This window comes from Dermacentor andersoni, chromosome 6 (assembly GCF_023375885.2).
Source record: "Dermacentor andersoni chromosome 6, qqDerAnde1_hic_scaffold, whole genome shotgun sequence".
Lineage (NCBI taxonomy): Eukaryota > Metazoa > Arthropoda > Arachnida > Ixodida > Ixodidae > Dermacentor > Dermacentor andersoni.
The window spans coordinates 177,861,217-177,884,153 of record NC_092819.1 but is presented as its reverse complement, the minus strand read 5'-3'; the positions used below and the strand labels follow the sequence as shown (position 1 = coordinate 177,884,153).

The following is a 22,937-nucleotide window of genomic DNA, read 5'->3' as shown; positions in this document are numbered from 1 at the left end:
GTGTACATTTCCTGAATTTTCCTCAGTAGTTGGCTCCACTCTTCAACCGAGGTAATGTTACCCTTTAGCTGTCGACAGTGTGCTCTAAAGGCGTCCCAATCCGTCAGCCAAGCCGTACCAATTTTCCTCTTGACATTTTCTGCCACCGTGCTGACTCTTATTATGTGGTGGTCGCTGCCAAGGTTCTCGAGCAGGTTCTCCCACTCTGCCTGCTTGGCGCCCCTGATAAAGGTTAGGTCGGGACACGTGTCTGGACTGACGCTGTTTCCCTGTCTAGTCGGCTGGTTTTCATCGGTTAGCAGCTCGCACCCGGTGTTTTCTGCCGCCGTGCAGATGCCTCGTCCCTTCTTGTCTTCCTTTTTATAGCCCCAGCGCGGGCTTTTAGCGTTAAAGTCTCCCGCTATGATTAGGGTGTTTTGTCCCGCCAATTTTTTGGCCTCCGCGAAAAGTTTAATAAAGTTTCCTTTTATCTGTTTAGGTGGACTGTACAAGTTTATTATGTAGGTACTTCTAGCCTTTCTTTTCCTTTTGGGAATCACCTCCGTGATCACGTGTTCTATCTGGGTGTCCTCGATTTCTTTATGCGCTGTGGTTACTACTTTGTTGCTTATGAGGGTCGCGGTGCGGCCACTCTCCTGGCACGTGTAGCCCCTGAGTGCGGGGGTATTATTGGTTTCCTGTAGCATGATTATATCTGGTGGATTTTCTCGCGTAGATATGAACTGTTGCAGGAGTCCTTGCTTGCGCTTGTACCCTCTGCAGTTCCACTGCCATACTTCTAGTTGGTTTTGTCCTGCCATGTTGCGTTGTTACTGTTGTTGCTTGAACCTTGGGTTTCCGATCCGAATCTCCTGTCATTGTATAGCCTATCCCTGGCGTCATTAGTGGTTTTCTGCGTGTTTTGATTTTTGACGTAGTTGCGGAAGCTCTGGTCCTGCAGAGCTATCTTTTGTTGCGTTTGTTGCATCTGATTTTGCATCTGTTGCATTTGGTTTTGCACGCTAGTCATGAAATTCCTGATTTCATCATTAAAGCTTTTCTCTTCTGTGTTTTGCTGCACTGGTGCCACGGCCTGCGGTGGTGGCCTTGGCGTTCTGATCGGCGAGTACCCCGCTCGTCTGAGCTCTTGCATTTCTTTAATTAGCTCGTCTATCCTCTTTCTGAGTTGTCGCGTTTCTTCTCGGCTTAGCTCGAGTTCGCGTTTGAGACTTTTGTTTTCCTCACTTAGTTGCCTTTCGGCCGCTGTCTGCGTGTTGTTGTTAGTGTGTGATCCCGAGTGCGGAGCAAAAAGTGTTTTGGGAGGGCCGGTCCCCCAGCTCACCTTAACGCCGCCGCCGCTCTTCTTTTGCTGTTTTTGCTGCTGCTGCTGGCCCGTGCCGCCCAGGGGTGGATAGGATCTGTCCCGGTTGGACCCTCGGCTCTGGCTCCGGCCCCGGTCGCGGCTCCAGCTCCGTGACCCGCTCCGGTAGGCATTGAAGGTTTGTTGATCCTGGTCCTGGCCCTCGTCTCGGAACCACCTCGGTCTTCTTGCGCCGCCTCTGCTTCGGCTGCGGCTGCGCCTCTGTTGCTGATGTCCCTGGGGACCTCCTCGCAGCTCGCCTGCCGTCTTGAGTCGTTGCTTGCAGTCCCGCGTGCCTGCAACGTGGTCGCCCCCGCATATCAGGCATTTGGGCGTGCACTGGTGTTGTTCCGCTGGATTTTGGCAGCCACATTGCTTGCAGGCCTTGGCCTCCGGATTCAGGCAGACGTCCGACCGATGCCCCTGCTGGCAGCATTTGTAGCATACTTGTCTCGTCGGGCGGTACTGGTAGCACCACATCTCTCCACCGTAGTAGAGTACTTGCTTCGGGATTATGGGGCCATCAAATGTGATGACCGCCGTGCTCGACCGTCCCAGCATCCTGGCTGCTAAGATCTTGACTCCTTGCGTTCGGACTCTGAGGTTCGCCTTGAGCTCTTCCGGCGAGGTCCCCGCGTCCACTCCGTGGATGACCCCCCGCAACGTGCCCTCCGGCGCCGCCACGTGTGCGTTGATGGCGTAGCTGCTGTTCCCGAACGTTAGCTGCGTGATGCGCCGTATACGTTGGGCCGCCTCTTCGTTGTCGGTGCTTACTATTATGATGTTGGAGCCATTGCGCAGCCTGATGATCAAGTCTTCCGCCTTGCATCCGGATCCGGTGGCCGCGACCACCGCTCGCGCAACCTGGTGTGTCTGCAAGCTCTTGACTGCGAGTCCCCTCGGCCTGAGCACTATCTTTATATCTTCCTTGGGGAGCGGAGGCAGTCTCCTCCGCGGCACCCCCTCTCCTCTTCCTCGCTTCGGCGCAGCTGGCGCGCTGCCTGTGATCTTTTCGTCGCCTAGGGAATTTCTGTTCCCTAGCGCCGTTCCCGCCAAAACTTGGCTGCTCGATCCTTTGCCGTCTCGCTGGCGCCTCTTCTGTCTCCTGGACATGGCGATCTGCCATTCCGGGTCCGCGTCGTTAGTGCTTTCTGCCTGTGGTCTTCCTGTCGTTGGGGTGCTGCCTCTCGGGGCTTGGGTGCCTGCCGCGGGCCCGCTTCGATCTTGCACGAGGACGGGCTCGGTGGCGTCGTGAAAATCTTCCTCCATGGTTTCCTGGGTTTCCGCCATGAAACCTGTCGGTCCTCTCGTCAATGATTGCTGAAAGTTGGGGTTGGGTATTCGGGACTTCGCTCCGGGTCGTCTCTACCTCGGGCCGAGGCCGGGGAGCCCACGGAGCCCCGCTCTCGTGCTAGGTCTCGTTAGGCCTACCGTCCGGCCGACCACGGGGGAAATTCAAAGTCCGATAAAATCCAAAATATTGGGCCAACCGGTTTGAATTTGGGGTCCTCGTGGTCCTCGTCAGTTCCGGCGTCGATCCCAGCCAAAATTTGGTGGTCCAATAGGGTTTGACGGGTCAAAAAGTCCAAAAACTGCGGAGTGCATGTGACACGCGTCCGCTCGCCTCGGCTTCTTCTTCTTCCCCCCTCAGGTCATAGAGAAATTTCTTTTTCACACTACGACTTCTTTTCTTCACAAATTTTCTATCCTGACGGATCGACAGGTTGGCTTTGTTTCATGGCGTGGCACGGTGGCACTAGTTGAGGAATTTTTAGATGAACTGGTCTCGGCATTCTATCAGAGTCTTTTCACGTGTGCGCTGTTCTTAGATGTAGCGAAAGCGTTTGACACCCTGAATCATCAAATGTTGTTAAGTAAACTGTATTTTGAGGGATTTCGTGGGTCTTTGAACGACATTCTCAAAAATTACTTGAGCAACTGATTTCAAGTAGTCGCTACCAATGATAAAGTGATTTTAGTTCTAAGCTGTCACTGAAAGCTAGAGTTCCTCGAGGGCCCATTTTATCGCCATTGTTGTTTAAAATCTTCGTTAATTACTTCCCCGTGGCAATTTCCAAATGTTCCATGTTCCAGTATGTTGACGACACTATATTAATGGCAGAACATCTTTCTTATAAAATGTCCACTGGAATGTTGCAAAATGACGTGTGCAATGCAATGCTTTGGTTACCTAACAATGAAATTGTTGTTAGTGCCCAAAAACACAACATGTTTGTTTTCGCTCTCCACTAAAAACTAATGTAATTAACATGCCTCTCTACTTACAGGAGTCGAACTGTGTTTCTTGTAACTGTGCGCTATTCCATGCGTGTATGTGTGAAATACCTTGGAATATCTTTCCATAGTAACCTATCGAGGCAACATCACTTATCACTTATTTGTTCTAATCTGAGGTCAGTCGCTTGACTGTTGTTTATTATGAAACGTTTTGCACTCCTGTCTGTAAAAAAAGATTGTTGTACATGCACTAAATTACAGTGTATTAAGATAGGGCATTACAGTCTTGGATTTCTGTTGGGATCGTTGTAGATGCAAGGTAGACAAAATTCTAAAAAGAAGTTCTTAAGAATGTTGCCAGCAATTCACCAATAGTCACAGCGGCAAATATCTTCCGTGAACTAGGTTTACCGAATTTTCAATCATTGATAATCGAACAAGTTGTCGTCAAATATATTTGGATTTCCGCATTCCAACAAAAAAGGGCCGCCACAAGAGAACTTAAAAACATGTCCGTTTTGTAGTTTCTCGTTCAGCCACAAGGTATGGTGCGGCCAGCCGCAGTGCATATGTGCCCAACATCTTTAACAATTTAGCTGATGAAATCGTTAACGCGACATCCAAAAACACGCTGAACGAATTATGAATGGAGCTGTGGTGAAATTACACTCCAAAACAATTTTGCATCACAATATTGCCACCTGGTGTTTTGAGCCAGCGAACAATCAGCATTGCGTGCCCAGCAAAACGGCGAAGAAGACGACGAAGTCAAAGATCCCGCGTCAGCGGGAGAACCATTGCTTAGTGTCTGGCATTTTTCGTGTCTGGCCTGCGTCACCGAACGCAACGGACTGGACTGGCTTCCGGATTTCTGAGGAAGACATTACAGATAAAGAAAGTAATAATATGGAATTTTACACTAAAGCCTTCTACGAGGGGTGTCCGTTGCCAGCCAGCCAACCATGGACTATTACCGAGGTTTACTTCTCTACTTAAGGACTGGTACATCAGTCTGCACTAGGGGCGCGGAAGCGGCGCTAATATGCTTGCGTCGCTTACGCAATTTTCGTTCCTGCTGCAGGTGATTACCTGTCAAGCCTCCTGTCAATGTTTTTGTGATCTTCATCCAGCCAGCGAAAACGAGCCTGGCGGGCACGGGCAAGCTGGCGTGCATGGTCGGCGAGGGCGATGGCGTCGCGCGCATACTCGCTTGTTGAGGTCGCAGCAGGAGGAAGTGCCGTGTCAAGGGGCAAGGTCGGTTCGTGACCGTAGAGTAGATAAAATGGAGAAAATCCGGCGGTGTCGTGTCGGGAAGAATTATAAGCAAATGTGACGTAAGGAAGGGCAATGTCCCAGTCGTGGTGGTCCTTGGAAACGTACTTGGACAGCATATCGGTAAGAGTGCGGTTTAACCGCTCTGTGAGGCCATTGGCTTGAGGATGGTATGAGGTAGTCAGCTTGTGTTGAGTGGAGCAGGAACGCACAATGTAGGCAATAACTTTCGAGAGGAAGTTACGACCATGGTCAGTAAGCAGCTGTCGCGGGGTGCCATGAAGTAAGATAATGTCACGCAAGAGAAAGTACGCGACGTCAGTGGCGCAACTGGTAAGGAGAGTCCGCGTGATAGCGTATCGGGTGGCGTAATCAGTTGCGACGGCTACCCATTTGTTCCCAGAGGATGACGGGGGAAAGGGAACGAGGAGGTCTAATCCAACACGAAAGAATGGTTCCACAGGGACGGTGATCGGCTGGACATGACCGGCAGGTAGCACCTGAGGTGTTTTCCGACGCTTGCAAGGATCACAGGCAGCAACATAGCATCGGACGGAGCGAGCGAGACCAGGCCAGTAGAAGCGGCGGTGGACGCGGTCGTACGTGCGGGTTACCCCAAGATGTCCTGCAGTGGGTGCGTCATGCATCTCAAAGAGCACAATCTGTCGTAGACGTTTTGGCACGACAAGAAGAAGATCAGATCCGTCAGGGAGGAAGTTCCTTCGGCACAGAATGCCGCTCTGGAGGGCATATCGGCGAACGGATGCGTCGGTAGGTGTAGAGCGCAGACGCTCGATGAGTGCTCGCAGCGATAGGTCTCGGTACTGCTCATCGGCGATGTTAGCGAAGGCAGACACAGAGAAAATGCCGTTGGCGGTACTACTGTCGGCGTCGTCAGGCTCGTCTACCGGCTAACGAGACAGGCAGTCAGCGTCCTTGTGTATTCAGCCAGATTTGTAGGTGACAGTATACGAATATTCTTGGAGGCGTAAGGCCCAACGACCAAGTCTTCCTGTAGGATCTTTCAGTGAGCATAACCAGCAAAGCTAGTGATGGTCCGTGACAACGGAAAAGGGTCGGCCATATAAGTATGGGTGGAACTTCGCAACCGCCCAAACTAGGGCCAGACACTCACGCTCAGTGATGGAATAGTTGCGCTCCGCGGGCGAGAGGAGCCTGCTGGCGTGAGTGATAACACGGTCGTTGCCGCGCTGGCGTTGTGCCAGTACTGCGCCAATTCTGTAACCGCTGGCATCAGTACGGACTTCGGTGGGCGCAGAAGGATCGAAATGGGCTAGAACGGGAGGCGTTGTGGTAAGGTCGATTAGATGCGAGAATGCAGAGGCCTCGTTATCGCCCCACTGGAAAGGGGCGTCTTTTTTCCGAAGCTCGGTTAGTGCTATGGTCGCGAAATTTTTCACGAAACGGCGGAAGTACGAACAAAGGCCGATGAAGCTGCGCACATCCTTGACACACTTCGGAACATGGAAGTGCGTAACAGCATGGATCTTGCGTGGGTCCGGTTGCACTCCGTTCGCGTCAACGAGATGCCGAAGGATGGTAATCTGGCGATGGCCGAACTGGCACTTCGATGCGTTCAGTTGCAGACCGGCTCGACGAAAAACGTCCAGGACTGCCGAGAGGCGCTCGAGGTGCGAAGCGAACGTTGGGGAGAATACTATAACGTCGTGCAAGTAGCACAGGCACGTGGAGCATTTGAAACAGTGAAGAAGGGAGTGCATCATGCGTTCAAAAGTGGCAGGAGCGTTACATAGACCGAACGGCATCCCTTTCAATTCATAAAGACCGTCGGGTGTAACAAAAGCAGTCTTCTCGCGGTCGATATCGTCCACGGCAATCTGCCAGTAGACGGAGCGAAGGTCAATAGAGGAGAAGTAGCGAGCACTGCGGAGGCAGTCAAGCGCGTCATCAGTCCGAGGTAGGAGATACACGTCCTTTTTGGTAACCCTCTGAAGGTGCCGATAATCCACGCAAAAGCGCCATGAGCCATCCTTCTTTTTTACCAGTACAACAGGTGACGCCCATGGACTACATGACGGTTCTATAATGTTCTTGGCAAGCATTTTGCGAACTTGTGCGTGAATAACTTGGCGCTTAGCCGGTGACACTTGATACGGGCGGCGATTAATAGCAGGGGCATCACCGGTAATAATGCGGTGTTTAACAGCTGTAGTTTTGGCCAAAAGACGATCGCTAAAGTCAAAAATATCGTGGTAGGAAAACAGAACGCGGTAGAGCTCATGAGCGTGTTCCGACGGCGTGTCGGGCGCAATCATATTCTGTAAGTCGGCGATGGTACAAGTTGCTGACTGCGATGGTGGAGGTGGATCGGCTGAATTGTCGCCTACTGCAATAGATGCTATTGAGTGATCCTCGAATGAGCAAAGCTGGGCCAGAGACATCCCGCGTGGCAGCACTTGTGTCGTCAAGCGAAAATTGACCACTGGAAGGCAGACGGAATTCACCATAATATATAAAACGTTATGAAGTACTGTGATCCCGTGTGTAAGTAAAACCTCTTGCACAGGAGCCGCGATGTAGTGATCATCGGGCACTGGTGGGGATGACACTAAGTCAACGTAAGTCAGTGCCGAAGGTGGCAAGCGGACGAAGTCAACGGAACTGAGGCGACTGGGCTGTGGTTCAGCGGGATCCAGAACAGGCAGGTCAAGGCGGAGAGTACTGGTGGAACAATCGATGAGAGCAGAATGTGCGGAGAGGAAGTCTAAGCCGAGGATGATGTCGTGGGGACAGTGGGCGATGACTGTGAATAGCATGATTGTGGAGCGATCGGCGAAGGAGACACGGGCGGCACACATACCAATTGCAGGGGCTGTTCTGCCATCGGCGACACGGACAGGAGGCGTCGTGGCGGGCGTGATTATTTTCTTCAGGCGATTACGAAGGTCAGCGCTCATTACCGGCAAATGCGCCGCAGTGTCTATAAGAGCAGATACAGAAACACTGTCGACTTGCACGTCGAAAAGGTTCAGATGAGTGGGCAACGTCAGTAGAGGATTTGGTGGCGTAGGGAGCAATGCTGCGTCACCTCGAGGCGCTGCATCATCTAGTTTTCCGGCTGGGAGCGGCGTCCAAAGGGAGTCGGCGAAAAGGAGCGACGGGGCTGGGGAGAGCGAGATTGTCGTCGTTAAGACGAAGGTGAACGAGAATAGGGGCGGTTCGGCGCAGGAGAATCAGTGGCGGCATTATCGGAGCTAGCAGCATAGGGACGAGAAGGGTCACCTGAGGGGCGAGAGTAGACAGTATAAGCAGACCGGGTCGGGGAATTCCAGTGACTGCGACAGTGCCGAGAAATGTGTCCGGTTCGACGGCAGTGAAAACAAATGGGCTTGTCGTCAGCAGTGTGCCATTTAGATGGATTGCGGAAACGTGGTGGGTAAGAAGATGCGGGATGGGGCGCAATCGAAGAAGCCGGGTGGGTATCAGGGCGTTGGGCTGAGCAGATGGTGTGAAGACCCATGTTTTCGAACTCCTGGCGGACAACTGCCTGGATCAAGGAAACCGTGACTGCAGGTGCGTTGGTGGGGCTGGAGTCAAAGACAGCCGGATAGGCGGCCTCAATCTCACGCCGGACGATCCTGGGAATATCGCCAGTGTTGTTGGGACGAGGAGTGTCGGCACAGGAAGATGTCGCTGGGGTGTGGGGCAGACGGGCAAACTGCTGGTCAATACGTCGGCTTTCAGCGAGTTCCAGGCGGTGGCACTCTTTTATAACTGCATCCACCGTCGCCACGTTGTTAACAACGAGCAAGTTGAAGGCGTCATCGGCAATGCCTTTGAGGTTGTGGGATACCTTGTCGGACTCAGTCGTGTGTGCGTCAACATTGCGCCACAGAGCCAAGACGTCCTGAATGTACCTGACGTAGGGCTATGTTGACATCTGCACACGGCCGGAAACCGCCTTTGGCGCTGCAAGTTGGTGACCGTAGGGGTTCCCGAACAAGTCTCGGAGCTTTTGCTTAAGCGAATCTGAACTGTTGAGCTCATCTTCGTGCGTCCGAAACGAAATTCGAGGTGTTCCACCGAGGTAAAAGACTACATTGGCGAGCGTGATAGCAGGGTCCCACCGGTTATTGCGGCTGACGTGTTCGTACAGGCTGATCCAGTCCTCGACGTCTTCCCCATTTTTGCCCGAGAATACGACAGGATCACGAGGAGCAGGGAGAGTGATGTAGGTCGTCGAAGTGGTAGCAGGTGTCGGAGGCGGCTGAGTCTAGTTGTCATCGTCGGGAGCCATGAAGGAAGGCTCGGCGGACCGTCCACTGCGAAGCTCCGTAACGAGGTACAGAGAACGTTCACCTCCACCAGATATGTTACGTAAGAAGACGCAGATGAAAAGCTATATACAATCATATTTACTACGTTTTACGCCGCACATGGCCAAGAGGCAACAGCCCCCGCTAGCCTCCAATCGTCGTCGTCGTCTTCTTTCTGTTCGCCTCTTCCTCATTTGAAATACTATTCCGTAGCAATATTTTTGTATAGGGACTATTTCGACTCGTCTGAACGCCGAGAAAGGTCAATAATAAAAACAATAGAAAAGTCATTTAATTGTTTGTTAATGGTGCCATAGACACCTTTATCATAAAGTGTTAATGTCTTTGTTTGAGTTTTCATGCCTGCTAGGTCACAAAATGTGTACCGTGATGTACTGTGTGGTCACTGAGGCCAGATAAATGTGTGAGTGGTGGAATGTTATCGCGGTGGGATGTGAGCACGCGGTCTAGCATGCTGGGTGTACGAGCGCTTTCTCTTGTAGTCTTCATTACAAACTGAGATAAGTTAAAGGTGAGGCATGAGTTAATAAAATCGCTTTCGATGGAACGTTTCGACGCCGTGAAGGCGAGATCGTTCCACGTTATCGAGGAAAAACTGAAATCGTCACTCAAGGGTAACGCTGTGCGGGGGTGCAATACAAGCAGAGAATCTAGCGCATCATGGAATTGGTTAACGAAGGAGCAGTCAACGTCCTGAAGTCGGTAACACGTGCCGATAATCAGGAGTGGGCAAAAAACTTGCGATCGTACGAATTAATTTCTAGATCACTATGGTTAACGAGTTGATAGCAGCGTAAGCTGTGGTGAGTTGCCGTTAGGACGCCCCCACCTTGCCTGTTAACGCGGTCGTCCCAAACGATGTCGAAGCCTGGTAAGTAAGAAGTGATTTCGAAATCGTTAGCGGAAGAATGCAACTATGTTTGAGTTAGCGCAATTATTATGCTTTCTGTAGTGTCAATTAGGTGACGCAATGAATCAAGCTTCGGTAAAATATTCCGAATAAAAGTGTAAAGGAAAGGCACAGAGTAGGTTTTTTTCTCGCACGAGGAGCTGCCTTTAGCTACGCGGCGCTAGCAACAACTTTCCGAGAAGCGTGGTTGTACAAGAACGTTCAAGTTCCAATGCTTAGCTTCTTGTACCGTAGCTTAAAGTGTTTGCCCTGTGTTCCAGCCAACTCGAGTAGTTGCTTGCGGGCCATCCGAGTGGCCGGAGAATAGAATTCGGAAATGCTGTATGAAGAACCCTTCAGTTTTCTGGCCCTTGATAGAAGAGTATCCTTGAGTTTGAAATGTGCAACTTTGACGATTCTCATGTGGCTGGAAAGACCCAAGCCGATGTGCCCGATCAATATCCGCTGGCTGCACGTGAATGTCAAGCTTCTCAGCGCAAAGCTTTGTTACTAGTTTTTCCGATTGTTGCCACGTCTCCCGAGTCGAGTCATCAAGGCCAAAGAACACGAGCTTCAACCGGCGTGCCCTGTCTTTACGATCATCCATTCTTGCGCTTAGGCTAATGATTTTCGACGCACTCTCGTCCGAGAGGGCCTGGACATTGCTCCTTCATTGTTGCGATGAATGAGCAATCGTGTTCGATTTTAGTGAGCCTTTTATTGATCTCGACGAAGGTTTTATAGTGTTCTATTCCTTTATTTCAGCATTTATATTTAAATGTACAAATGCTAGGACAGGAGTAAAAATCCCCGATTTTAAGCGGCTTGACAAAGCCCCTGCCCCTACAGTATTTGGCTGCATACAGTTTGTGAACTCTTTTCACGCAACAATACGTCGATACAGAAAATATATTTTGAAAAAAACATTGCTAAGGACATGATGACATGCGTTTTGGAAAAAAAAACACTATAACCAACATTTTTTTTACCAACAATACACGCCTTCTCCTAACAGAACTTACAGACTTATGTAACGTGATGAAACAATACATTTTTCCAGACCCATAAGAATATAAAAAGCACTTTCACGTACAAGGCAAATACAAAATTATTCCATACTTAAATTACAAGCAAGATAAGGAAACGCAAATACAACATACACTATTCACATGCAATCGCACAGCTAATAATATATTCCTGCAGAATTCTACGTGAAATGGTCTTAAGATCCATGGCTTTTATTTTTCAAGATTGTTTAGTAATACCCATATTCGGCACGGTAGCCTGTCCTTTCCATGATGAGTTCGTGAAAATGGCACGGCCCGTTTCTCGCTCGCGAATGTCGTATTTGAGGTGATGAGGTTTGCTTAGATTACAATGATCAGAAAATCCCACGTGGCCTCGTTTTGCGCTTTCTTTATATTTCATAGCAAGATTAAACTGATAATTGTAATGAAATTGGAGAACTTGAAACTTAGAAAAGAATGTACTTGTATGAACTGCCGTAAAAAATACAAACAACCTGGCGCAATGCTATTTTTTGTAAAAGAGATAACGTCTGAATATTTTTCGTGACTTGGTCCCTCATACAAGACAACAATAATTTGCATGAGAAATAAATATGGTGGTATACAGCAATAGCTGTAGTTTTAACGAAAGAACATATCGAAGCCTACAAAGCGCACCACATGCTTTTGCCATAATTGTTGCACGCGTTCTACGTGTTTGTCCCACCTTATATGCTGATTAAAAATCACTGGCAGTGTTTTCATGTCCGCGGTGACGTCAATTAGTTCTGATCGAGAGCATAAGATTAGATTACGGTTTACATGTTCTTGGGCTGGTGCAAAAAGAACAGCTTTGGTTTTTTTTAGAGTTAATCTGTAAAGGATTTGCTATACTCCGCCAGTATAGTTTATCAAGGACTGTATTTGCTAGCTGTGATAAGTTATCAGCATTACATGATTGGAAGAAAAGACTGGCGTCATCTGCGTATATTATATAGTGTGGTAAGTTACTGATGTTTGTTAAATTATTTATATAGATGTTGAACAGTATAGGCCCTAATATGCTCCCTTGGGGAACACCAGCTTCTAAATTCAGGTAGTCGGAGTGTTCTCCTGAGATATAAACGAATTGTTTCCTATCGGCTATGTATGACCTTAGAATGTCCAAGGGTTGTGCAGGGAATCCGCAATGATCGCGTTTTTTAGTAGAGTAATATGATTGCTCCTGTCAAAGGCTTTGGAAAAATCGATAAATATGCCTATCGTTCACTTTTTGTCTTCATAGCCATTCAAGATTAAATCCTTTTGTGTTAATAGAGCTAATTCAGTTGATCGGCTCCTACAAAACTCAATTGATGCGGAGATAATAATTGATGTTTTTCACAAAACGACACAACACCTTTACAGATAACCTTCTGTAAGCGTTTTGATATGGCAGGGAGCACGGGCGATAATTTGACATGCCATTTCTGTCCCCATATTTGAGAGCATCTATATTTGAGCGCATCTATATAACTGAGAGCATCTATATTGAGAGTGCTAATCACTAAATTTGTAAAGTGTTCATTGAGGTGATTTGCTAATTCTATACCCTTTAGCGGCTTCCCATTTTCTGATCTCGAGCTCTTCATAACGACTTTTGTCGCGATTTAGGAGTTTCTTAAGCGCACGTCAAACTAGGTCGCTTTTGGTATCCGCATCGCTAAATAGTTCTTCCAGATACTCTTTCTTTTGTGTCTCGAAGAAACTAAGTTACAAAGTTACGCTAGTTCATAAATACAAAAAAATGATCCGGACTTCTTGACTGCAAAAAGTTTGAGTAAAATTGTTTTTTTTAGGAATTGGATTTAAACACTCATTTGTTAACCAAGGTTTGCGTATATTTCTAGATGTTTTTACCTTTTTAAATTTAATACATCTAGTGTGCATATTTTTTAAGATACGCATGAGTGTATCATGCGCCGTATCAGCATCGTCATATTCAAATACGGGTGTCCAGTTGACACTTCGAAGTTGGTTTCGAAAGTAATTCATCGTCCTTGGATTTATTTCCTGCATGACGAAAGATGTACATTGGTTTCGTCTCACTATAAGTGTGTGGCTTCGTTTAGGAAGCATGTATATCGGCAAGTGATCACCTAGATCGGCAACAATGATACCAGCATCGATATATTGCATTGGGCTGTTCGTAATAAATAAGTCGATAAGGAATTCAGAAAAGCATGTGACTCGAGTGGGTGTTTTCATCACGTTCGCACAAGCAAAAGAATCAAGGAGTAAGATCAGATTGCCAGACACTGTATTCGATTGCAGTAAGTTTACATTACAGTCACCGGCTATGTTTATTCATAGTCTATTCTGGTAAGCATACCATAATAGCTGTTCTAAAAAGACTAGAAAGCTTTCACTGTTACCATCAGGTGGTCGACAGAAAACAGCGAAAGCATAGGACCCACATTGTACTGTAAGCGCTTCGTAGTCTGGTGTGGTTTTTGAGAAATCTGCAATCAAGTCACACAAAAGCCTTTCTGACACCATCTGCATGACACCTCCGCCACGGCGGTTTGATCTATTTAGAAAGAAGCTTTGGTGTCCGGGCAAGGAAATAACATCATCTTGTGAGTTGTACCACGTTTGACGTATCATTATTATGTCAAACCTAAACGTGAATTCGTTAGGAAATGCTTCTATCTGATCGTGTTTATTACGGGCAGACTGAACATTAAAGTGCAAAAAGGTAAGAGAGTCGGCGTAACCAGGACGAACAAGGTTGAATGGCAAGATCATAGCAAAATAAGATACAAAAGTGTTCGTTGCCAGACATCGCTAGCAGATTTTTGCTAGGTCTGCCTCGCATGTAATTTTAACAACACTAGACTCTTCCGTTTTTCGCGCCAACACTTTTCCGTCCCTCACCCATACAAAGTGCCATTTCATTTTCTTTTTCTTTGCCACAGTCATGCCAAGCAGTTTCCTTAGTAGAGGGCACAGATGCTCGTTCACGAAGACAGACTGCTAGGAAGAAAAACCGTTGTCTTCTGCGGTGATCCTTGCTTATCGTGCTTTTGTGATCACAGCGTCACGTTTCGAGCGACGATTGAAAGACACGACTATGTTCTTATCGGCATCAGAATTCTGCACAGGAACGCGATGGCAGGCATCAATATATTGCTCAGTTATCGGCACCCCAAGAACTGTCTTGACCTTTTGCAGAACATTCCCAAGATTTTCATTCTGCAAGCAAGGAAGCCCTTTCACCTAACTGTTCCTATTTCTCGAATATTGATCCTGTCCCTATTGTGATGAGTTCTGACACACTAGCTTTCTCAGCTTCTCAATTTCTTGCAGAAGACGCTCTTGTGCTGCTTTTAGGTCGGCATTTTCTTTTCCAGGTGCTTCACATTCTGCTTTCAAAGCCTCATACTGTTCACTAGTGAATTCTACACTTTGCCCGAGTTCTTGAAGTTCCTCGCGGAACTCACGTTTCAGAATCCTTCTATACATATATGCGGTTCTTTTCATGCTACCTTATCAGCGTGCACCGAGGGCCCGACTCGGCTAGTGACCGTTCTGGCTTTCTAATCACTTTTCCGACCTACGCTGAAGGCAGGTGCAACGCAACACGCCTGGGTACAGCTCCCAGTCACTGGCGTTCATTGCAGCGACAATGAAAAGCTTCGCTGGTGCTGCACCAACATCGGCGACCATGAGCGTTGGAAAATTCACTTGCCTCGAGACGCACTCGCGCAGGCGTAGGATTTACACCCGAAGATGCACGTTTTCAGCACGCATTTTCTGTCACACATGACTTACCTGTGAGCTGAGCCCTCACTGGGCTGCCGTCCATGGAAATATTCCATCAGCTCGGATGACTCATCACACCCAGATACATAATGGGCCTCCTTGTGTTTCCTTCGTCCGCGCATGTGTTAATTTCCGCCCTCCTTCTAATCGCTAGTGATTCTAGAATCGCTAGAAATCTGCAGGACCGGCGCATATTGTGCTGAGGACAGGCACGCCTTTTTTTTTACACATTGCATGCACTTGTAGCAGTTCCGAACTTAAGAAAATTGTTTTCATCTGACTCAATAGTACAAAGCGTTATCATTTCAATCGCAATCCACCCACAGTAAGAACTGCTTCCAGTCACGAAGGAGCTTAGAGCTGCGCACACCTGCTATTCTAGGCAATCTCATCGAGAAAGCTTTGGTTATTTTACTACAACTGCACCACTCCTTCATTTGCAATACACTGAGAGTACGGAAGTCAATACTGGAAGTTAAACACGCACTTTAAAAGGAGTCTCCTCGTATTTTGTGTTGATGGTCGGAGTCCATCTTCATCTTTTTATTCTTACCAGGGGAATCAAGCTTGACTTCACTGCATACAGCGAAGGCGCTTACCCTAGCATCCGCTGCGAGCGAATATAAGTCAAAACTGGAGCTAGACAAGCAGCTTTACTGAGACACAAATTGCTAAGAAATGGTGGCGTAGTCCGCTTACTCTCCGGGCCTCCGATGGGGAAACGCTGTACGACGAAGTGGCGTCCCTCCTTGGACAGCACGGGCAGCTGGCATTGGACATGCACGCTCACCTCACTCATGAGCCGAGACACAGACTCTGCGACGGAAGAAGCGACCGTGTATTCACACTTGGCAGAGCAGAAAATGGGAACAAAATGAATAGTTTCGCCAAAACCCTTCGCATTGGTGCGGGAGACGCCGTTTTTTATCTTTTACCACCTCGAGCGCCCAAAGCGAGATACACGCATTCCGCCCCATAAGAACACACTGCTCGGAACCCTCGAACTCAAAAACGCGAGGCCGTCGTAAATGAGCCACTGAGGCAAGTATATGTTAGCGTCAAGAACTTGTCTTGTGAATTGATTAAAGGAGCCCTGCACTACTTTTTGAGCATGGTAAGTAGATTTCACTGGACGCAAGAAAATATTTCAGCCAACAGCAGAGCTAAATATAGCCCACTTCCATGCAGCGGGGAACGTTCAGTATGGCTACAAAGCCAGTCATGCTCGGTCCCGTGCACTAGACATTAAAACCTGCTAATCGGGGCTTTAAAAAATGCTGAAACCCGCGCTACGAGCACCCAAAATCCACTAAAAAGCCGCTAAATGCAAACAACAATCATAATCATGTCTAAAACATTTTTATTGCGTCTAAGTAAACATACTAAACAAAATTACGCTGGACGGATAACTCTTTTTTCTTCGATAATAACATAAAATATATAAATTATCGATAATAATAAACTTGTTTTTTCTTCTATGGCTGTGAAGTGCGGAGACATATTGCGAAAAGGAATTTAAGAAAAAAGTTGCTTCCGTGAACAAGAATCACGGGCCCGGAATAGGTTGAACTACGGTATGGTATGGCATGAAAAACTTTATTTTGGTCCTGAGGGATCAGTCTGGGACTGATGCGGGCGGCTCCCACGTCGGTACAGAGAGGCCGAGCCCCTCTGCCATCACACGGGCCCTCTGGACAGCCCTAAGTTGGTCCGCCAGCACTTCACTGTGCATACGGTGTAGTGATAAACATTACTTGCCCTCCATGTCGTCTTAGTAGGGTTGTGCTTCCTCTGTGCGTATGCGTATCTCTTCTCTGGTGTGGCTGGGTGAATGGTCACTTTACCTTCCCCATACCGATTTTGGGAACAACGTGCTCGTGCAGCCTTCCATTGAAGCATCATTTATCGTTTCTTCGGAGACCATCCCGCCCAGTAAGGATGGCATTTGCCATCTAAGTAGCCATTTTTTTTATCTAAGACTTAATCAATATCAGCTTATCGAAAACACTCTCAACTTCCGCGTTGGGCCGTGGCAGCACCAGCTAATATATGATAGAGCGAAATCAGCCCTAACTCTAGAAGGAATTTTTGCCACAGGCATCGTTTGTTAAAGAAGGTTCACCCGGTGGTATGGATCGTGCCGCCATCTGCATTTTGCAGCGGCTCACGAGCCCTGAGGGGGCCGTGCAGAAGACACGGCGACGATGCAGATTCTTCACCGCACAGGCCAGTCGTAACAGATTGCCCCACCGGGAGCCCCGATTGGCAGAGGACTGCATCCGTTGTTCGGGGGGATTGCACTGGCAGTCGTAACCTCAGGCGGGTGTCCCACAGCTTGCGCCTAGTAGACAGTTGGTCAATCTCTACCGACAGGGGTTTTATTCCGCGTTGAGAACACCGCTAATGCCTTGCGAGGTCGAGGTGCAGTCTCGAGTTCACGGCAGGTGTCAGTCGGAACCACATCGAAAACGCGACAACTCAACCGGCAAGCACGAGACAAATTCTCACTAAGCTTCAACAGGCCTACTACCACATTTCAATGCCACGCTAAGCTAACAAATTAACGCAGCAGCACTAATATCACACATAAATTAGTCGCACTGGAAAGCACTTTCTGTACGAATGGAGCAAAATACAAGCCAGTGAGAACGCCTGAGTCAGGAAGAAAAACAGAAAGTTTCCACTCGTCGAGGTATATTCGCACGTTAAGGGCTTTGAATTAAGCCATCGCTTTGTCCTTGGGGCTCCCCTTTTTTACGAAATAACTTTTCTACAAGGCTAGAAGCTTGAGCAGTAGAAGGACATTTATGAAGAAATGTGTTTGCGACTGTTGCACAACGCTGAGAGCATTGAGCCGTCTAACTAATGGAACGCGAAGCGGTATGGTTGCCTGACAATTTAGGAACAGCCTGATACAATGCACGAGAGCACTATTTCTCAGTAGTGCTGCACACCTGTTCTCCACTGCATTGTCTATTTATGACTCACATAATCAGAGGGACGCTCCTCTTCGACGTCTCGTACCTGGCAGGCGAACCGTACCTCCCTCGACCACGAGCGACTCCCTGTACTCCGTACTCAATGTTCTCCTGTACTGGCTCGCTAGGCTTTGCTCATTCTAGGGAAAGAAAAGCCCATTCAGATTTCCCTTTACTGAAAACAACTTTTCCCTGGGCCATTTCGCATCTCGCAGCTTTGAATGTCAGGCAGGCTAGAAGTTGGCGATTTAGCACTGGACCACCTGGCTCACAGTGACGCGTTCCTGCTGTAGATTAGCAATACATCTTGACTCTGGTCTTAGCCTTAGGCGTTGCCCTATCTGGCGATTCCCGTGCGCCGTGCAATATTTCCTCCATGTTAAGCGCACCCGTCGCTTCAACGGCATCGTCTACGTGTCGATGAAAGGGCTCTGTAGTCATGCATACTAGCATCACTGGCGCGTCCGCTGGGTCCACTGGGTTGTCAACACGTGACATAAGTCGCATGTCCACATAGGCTGCGCTTCATCGCGGTAGCAACCACTTTCTCTAACACCCTACCCCTCGGAGCGCGGACTTGCATGCGATAAGCGCAGCGTATCCTGGCGGTACGCTGAGGAACGATTGGACGCAGTTTCCGTGATTTCCGGACACTCTGGCAGCTCTGCAACGCCTTTGTCTTGAAAGCCCACAATTTTCCGCGCTGCACCTCCGTTTACGTCACCCTGGATGTTTTGTTGGCTGGATCCGTCCTCGTTGTGTGCAGCAATCAAGGCGGACATACTGCAGTCACGTTCGGCTTTTCAACGCAGACTCAACGACCGACTCTGTGGATTCATTTACCTGTTTCTTCTGGGCGACCTCTCTGTCGTTTTGTGCGGTTGTGTCGAATCAACGTCACGTCTGTTACGCGCCTTCGTGTCTCCGAGGCCGCTACATGTCGCAGTCTTGCTCCATCGCAGAGGTGCTGCAGATCTTGCAAAACGGCGCCTCGCATGCGTCACGCTCATTCGTAGTCACTCGAACTTCTGCATAAAGATATTCTGTGCTACTGCTTTCACAGCGATGTCACTAGGTTCAAACTCGGACACGCTTTCGATCTCAGCCGTCTCAGCATGCTACTCCTCTGACTCGCCTCTTGAAGCCGCCATCTCCGCAACTGCTGCACTTGGAGCTTGCTTATTCACCTCTAACGAGGACGTACATGCGATCTCAGCACGTTGCGCCTCCGAATCGTGTTCGCCGCTGGGAGCTATCCGCGTAACGGAACTAGTGTTTTTTTGCAGCGATCTCGTTCGGTTCCATCACGCAGGCTCTCACAAGCTCCACCCGTTGCGCGTCTGGCTCTTGCTTGCCTCTTGAAACCGTCGTTGAAACCGTCATGAGTCCCGATCTTAGAATTATCTTCACGAAGTATTTGAAAACAATCTCGTTTTGAAAATGATCGCACGAATAGCGGCAAAGGTCATATCTTCCGCAACATATCAATCAAGCTCCAAACACAAGTTCAACAGCTCGGCCTTTCGCAACCTTCCTAACTCGAAGGTGCATTTTCCTCTACCAGGCCCCTTGTTGCTCAAACGTGCTGCCTAAATGTGTTCGATTTTGTCATAAGCCGCGTTATTTGAAATGCGAATTCACGCTCAGCGCTCTGTTCGCTTTTGTAGTCCGCGCTTTTCTATTTCACGTGCACGCTGGTGATCTTGCCTTGCACGTTCCCGCTCTTGTGCCTCTCTTATTGCCTTCTCCCGAATCGTCTCAAAGCATTCCGAAAGCTTGTCATCATCATGCAGCCTCCGCCAGACTGCTTCGTAAGCTCCGACAACTCCGGTTTACGCAACTGCTTGAAATTCATAGCTGAGTTCAGTGCTGCTTTCTCAACTATACATACAGCTGGTATTGCCTTGACGTTCTCTCACTGTAGGCGACAACGACAGCTTTTACCCGCTTTCTTACCTGCCCTGGCAAAATCCTGGTGAAACGCATCGCACTCACCAAACCCCGCAGCCAAGATTCCGGCGTAGACCACCCCGACGCACTGTTGCATCTCACGCAGGCAACCAGTACATGTCAGATTGCACCGCTGGCACCCTTTGTTAAAGACAGATCACCACTCATACGGATCGTGCCGCCTACTGCATTTTGAGCGGCTCACGAGTACTGAGGGGGCGAGGCAGAATACACGGCGATGACACAAATTGTTCACCACACAGGCCAGTCGTAACACTCTGTATGTGTTCCCCTTGTGCCAGTAGGAAATTGTGTCTGTATGGTTGCACCAGTTTAGAAAGTGATTCCTTCTTTGCGCCCAGAGCATTTGCAACAGAGAGTAGTGAAACTTGCAGATGGATTAGGACGTTTTATCAGGTAATCTATTCTGCAGTTGTTTAGCCAGGCGAGGTAAGAACATTACACACTATCCTCGGAAAACTTGGTACTGTAACGAGCAACTTGTTTCCCTCCGTCCTACACCTTCGAAAAAAGAATGAATGAATGAATGTGTGGTTTTTATTGGCGAAAGGGCCAGGTATAGCCAAAGAGCACCACGCAAGTGTTGGTGATTTCGCAGGGGAGTGATGGGTTCTATGAAGTTGATGTGACGTGGCTGTAAAGGGGCCTAAAAATAGTCACTGTAAAGTGCGCAATATGTACGTGTAATAAGATTATGGCGATGACAAATGAAACTTACTATGAGCACTATTGTGCATTGCGAAATAATGATACGATATAAAAAATGTATAAGATTCTAAAATTCACTAGAGCACCACAGCCTCGTCAGAGCTCTTGAGACACAAAGGCCTAGAGGCATGTGCTATACAAAACAACTATCACAGCGGCATCCTCCGGAAAGAGGATGCGATACGAATTTAATGGGCTTATAACATGTAGGACAACATCATTTAAGAAATTGAGGACTACTTTGGTGATAAAAAATGATTCTTTAGCAAGAAACATAGCTGGGTGAAGAGGGACGCCATAATGATATGCAAGAGGAAAACTTTTCTTTCAGATTCGGCTTTCCGACACTACAACAGGGCGTGGAGGACGTTCAGCCTCTCACCACATCGACCACAGGTTGGCGGTTCATTTCCAATAAGCAGAAAATTGTGGGTACCAAATGTGTGCCCTATTCTGAGACGACAAAATAGGACATCTGTTCACCGTGATTTTTTTGTGAAGGGCCAAAAACCTAATTGTGGCTTTATAACGTGCAGTTTATTATTTATTTCTGCGTTCCACATGCGTTGCCAGTGTTGTCGCAGTTTCTTTCGTAAGAAAGGCTTCAGATCTGTGACAGGGACAGCAGCCGTAGGAAAAGGGGTTAGTGATGTGAGTGATGTGGCCATTTTATCAGCTAGTACATTGCCATCGATGCCTCTATGGCCAGGTACCTAGCATATTACTACATGTCTATGTGATAGATAAATGTTGCATAGGAGTATACGAGTGAGTAAAGTTCAATGAAAACAGGATTTGTATGATTTTTTAAAAGAAATTAACGCTTTTACAAGACTGAACGAGTCTGTGAATACTATTGCCTTGCCGAGGTTTAATTTATTTATATGTTCTAATGCAGACAGTATTGCGTAGGCTTCTGCAGTGAAGATGCTTGTTAACGGGTTCAATGCGTCAGATTTAAAAAAAGAGGGACCAACAGCAGCATAAGATACACCAGCATGTAATTTTGACGCGTCTGTGTAAAATTGAGACCAGGAGTACTTCGATTGAAGTTCATGGAAACGCATAGCGATTTCGAAGTCAGGATCGTACTTTGTGACCTCTACAAAGGATACATCACAATCTATCACCTGCCACTCCCAGGGCGGTAATAGCTTAACTGGAGGCATTAGGCTATTTTCGACAACTAGGACATTCATTTCTTCGCTAAGTTGGCTTGCACGGAGTGACAAAGAAAGTCTCATAGAGAGTCTGTTACGAAAAAGTGTTTCACACGTCAAGTCGTTAACGGTTGTGAAACACGGATGTTCTTTATTAGAGCGCACTTTGAGAAAATAGGTGAAGCTGATGTACAGGCGCCGACAAAAGTGGTATACTCCACGCAGCGGGAGCCGGAGCAACGGCAAACTGCATCGCAACGCCATCTACAGGCGGCATCTGGGATCGAGACAGCCAATGGGTGCCCTTTATTATCTGCAGGCATGTCGCTTGACTCGTGTCAATGTTTCGTGCTTCAGCTCGCCAAAATGCCGAGCGACGCCGCTGCAGTAGCAATCTGCATGGAGTATACCACTTTTGTCGGCGCTTGTACGTTCTCTGAAAATGGAGTGACCACTCATCTGACTCGACGTATAGACTTTCAACAGAGCTTGTTCTAAATGCGCCAGTGGCCAGGCGGATACCAAGAAGATGAACGGGGTCTAACATCTTTAGCGCGCTCGCTGTGGCAGACTTATTAAAGACGGCACCATAGTCCAATCGTGATCGAATTAGGCTCTTATAAACATTCATCAGACACTTCCTGTCGCTACTCCATGTTGTGTGGGACAGAATTTTAAGTATGTTCATTGTCCTTAGACATTTTTCTTTAGGATATTTAATGTGCTGAATAAAAGTAAGCTTGGAGTCAAGTACAATACCTAGAAATTTGTGTTCTTTGTTGATAGGTATTTGATGTCCACACAGTTGAACACAATGATCTGGAACCAGGCCTCTCTTTCTAGTAAAAAGAACACAATAACTTTTATGGGGGTTGATTTTAAATCCATTTTGGTCTGCCCACTTGGACACCTTGTTTAAGCCCTGTTGTACCTGTATTTCACACACTGTAAGGTTGCAGGATTTGAAACCTATTTGTATATCGTCTAGGTAGACGGAATAAAAAATTGCTGGTGGCAGTGAAAAACGAAGTGTGTTCATCTTAACGATAAACAGAGTGCAGCTGAGTACTCCTCCCTGGGGTACACCGGTTTCTTCTGTAAAAGGTCGCGATAATACGTTGCCGATTTTTATGTGGAAGATACGATTTGATAAATAGCTTTCAATTAAGTTCAGCATACTTCCATGGATGTCCATTCCCGGCAAGTCTCGCAAGATCCCGTAACGCCATGCCGTGTCATACGCCTTCACCAT

The 22,937-nt window shown here is 47.9% G+C and overlaps 1 protein-coding gene across 5 annotated transcripts in view; it reads right to left on the bottom strand.

Annotated features, from left to right (window-relative positions):
- Nucleotides 1-22,937, bottom strand: part of LOC126523961 (hydroxylysine kinase) — a 360,868-nt gene that overhangs the window by 180,876 nt on the left and 157,055 nt on the right. For 4 of the 5 annotated variants that reach the window (XM_055066993.2, XM_050172365.3, XM_055066994.2 and 1 more), the window contains exon 4: nt 15,568-15,684. The exons of the other annotated variant lie outside the window; for it this stretch is intronic. In XM_055066993.2, coding sequence (XP_054922968.1) covers nt 15,568-15,684 — 117 coding nt within the window. The remainder of the gene's footprint in view (nt 1-15,567; nt 15,685-22,937) is intronic. 5 annotated transcript variants of the gene reach the window in all.